The sequence below is a fragment of the Austrofundulus limnaeus genome, unplaced genomic scaffold (genome assembly GCF_001266775.1).
Source record: "Austrofundulus limnaeus strain Quisiro unplaced genomic scaffold, Austrofundulus_limnaeus-1.0 Scaffold599, whole genome shotgun sequence".
NCBI classification, from domain to species: domain Eukaryota; kingdom Metazoa; phylum Chordata; class Actinopteri; order Cyprinodontiformes; family Rivulidae; genus Austrofundulus; species Austrofundulus limnaeus.
The window spans coordinates 144,759-146,907 of record NW_013953001.1 but is presented as its reverse complement, the minus strand read 5'-3'; the positions used below and the strand labels follow the sequence as shown (position 1 = coordinate 146,907).

Below are 2,149 nucleotides of genomic sequence, written 5' to 3'. Positions count from 1 at the left end.
TTTATTTATTTAGTGGTTCATATATATATACAGTATACTGTATTTCTGCTTTTTTCTCTAATTATGTCAGTGTCGGTCCTCCATACTGCAGAGCTTAGAAGACGTAAATGAATGACTGAATCAGGTTTGTTGGAGCAAGGAAAAATGTAAAACGTGTGGCTGCGGCCCTCGAGAACCAGGATTGCCCACCCCTGGTTCAATACAAAACAAACCAGTTTGAAGAATGTTTAAACAGGGACTGAACCTGTAAATGTTAACTTCAGGAAGATTTGATGGATTTGATTAAATWGGCTGCAGCTTGTTGGATAGTTTTCACCTTCCAGCTGTTCTTCAACAATAAGGAGGATTTCTTTGGCTGTTATGAGGCCATAAAGAAGAGAACCTAGTGTAGAACGCTTTGCAATCTGTCTATCAACAACTAAAACATGCAGGATTGTGGTCCTGGAGGGTCAGATCTATAATATAAAGGATCTCCATCTTGTGTGGTTTCTGTTTCAGGAAGTGAAAAACAATCCGGTGTTTCTGATCACTGAAGAAGACCTGAAGCAGGCGGCTGTCCTGACAGACAGCTCAGCACCTTCCAGAAAGGAGAAGAGGGAAGCAGAGCGCAGGAAGAAGGCTACAGGTGTGTTCAGACCCACAACCAGCTCTGACCCTGACCTGTTCTGTGCTCTAATCTGGGAAGCTTCATCTCTCAGAGGGCAGCGGCAGCGTGAAATCAGGAGGAGGAGGAAACGCCAGAGAGATCCGCATCCGTAAAACCAAGAAGAAGGGCCGGAAAGACGAGGACAGTGATGAAGACTCTGCACCTTCACAGCAAAGTAGACCACCAAACATTTAATCCTCACATTAAACATTYAAAGGCTCACTGATGTTTATTGGCTGCTTGGCTGGAACTTCTCCTCTGAGCTGTTTTCTTCCTGGAAGGAAACCAAAGTGTCTCAATGAGACTAATTAACTTGTTTTACCTTTGCCAAGATCGCAGCAGACAGACTGAAGCCCCCTTTATGGCCCCCGAGGAGATTGTCTCAGTTTTAGAGCGAAGACTGACCGACTGTCCTGAAGAAGTCCTGTCTGAGCTGGCAGAACACTTAGTCAGGTAACACTGTCAGAAAACACTGTGTCAGGTAACAATGTCAGAAAACACTGTGTCAGGTAACAGTCTGTCTCTAGGGCTGTAGCGATACACTAATCTCACGATGTGATATACGATATTCTGCTCACGATACGATATATATCACGATATTCAACGAACGATACGATTCGATTTTCTGAACTATTTTAGAGAAACAGAGTGATTTTGGTGACATTTTGTGACTGTTCCATAGACTTTGATTGAATTAATTGAACTGAAAACCGATTAAAAGCACAAACTACACAATACCTGCTCTGATTGGACAGAGACCTAGTCTACAGCTGGACAAATTAATCAAAGATGCGGTGAGAAAATTAGTTTTCTTTAAGTGAAACAGTACAAACTGTATCTTAGAAGCCTAAATAATATTTGGTTCCATCCAGGTAACTTTGGCAAATAAAGAGCAAATGTTCCCAAATCTTCAAGATTTGTTGTTGGACTGATAAGGACTCTTATGTGATTTTAAAAAAGGCCAGGTTTTATTTATTTATTCATTTTAGAGTTTTTTTTTAACAGCAGCTGATGATTAAACTGAAAGTTACCTTGACAAGATTATGAGTTCTTTTACTGAGAAATTAATCAGAAACTATGTGAAAATGGTCTGATCTGCCTCTCTGGCTGCAGTGTACTGAACCTACGATGGGACATGGGTTTTTTTTTTTTTCTTTTTGCGTTCCCTCGCAAAAGTGGTTTATCACTATTGTGCCTTCCGGTTTATTAACAAACTCACATGTTCACCATTAGCGAGTTAGCCTACTGCTTTAATTCAGCTTCAGAATGAATATATCACACAACCACTCATGGAAGTGTGTCATATGCCGATATTTTAACACAGTGCAGCCACGCAACATCAATGTCAATTTCACGAACTTGTGGTGACACATCCTGTTTTGGTAACCGGAAATTTCGAAATAAAAGTCTGATTTAATTCAGTTCATATACAAAGAAAACTTTTGCGAGGTAATGCAAAACAATATTGCGAGGTAACGCAAAAGTATTGCGAGGGAACGCAAA

At 40.6% G+C, this 2,149-nt stretch overlaps 1 protein-coding gene across 1 annotated transcript in view; it reads left to right on the top strand.

Annotated features, from left to right (window-relative positions):
* The window catches only part of ufl1 (UFM1-specific ligase 1), a gene marked incomplete at its 5' end in the record, with an annotated part of 30,009 nt that overhangs the window by 20,849 nt on the left and 7,011 nt on the right, over positions 1–2,149 (top strand). Inside the window, 3 exon segments of the mRNA XM_014026908.1 lie at positions 499–625; positions 699–821; positions 979–1,099. Of these exon segments, the coding sequence (XP_013882362.1) occupies positions 499–625; positions 699–821; positions 979–1,099 (371 nt within the window).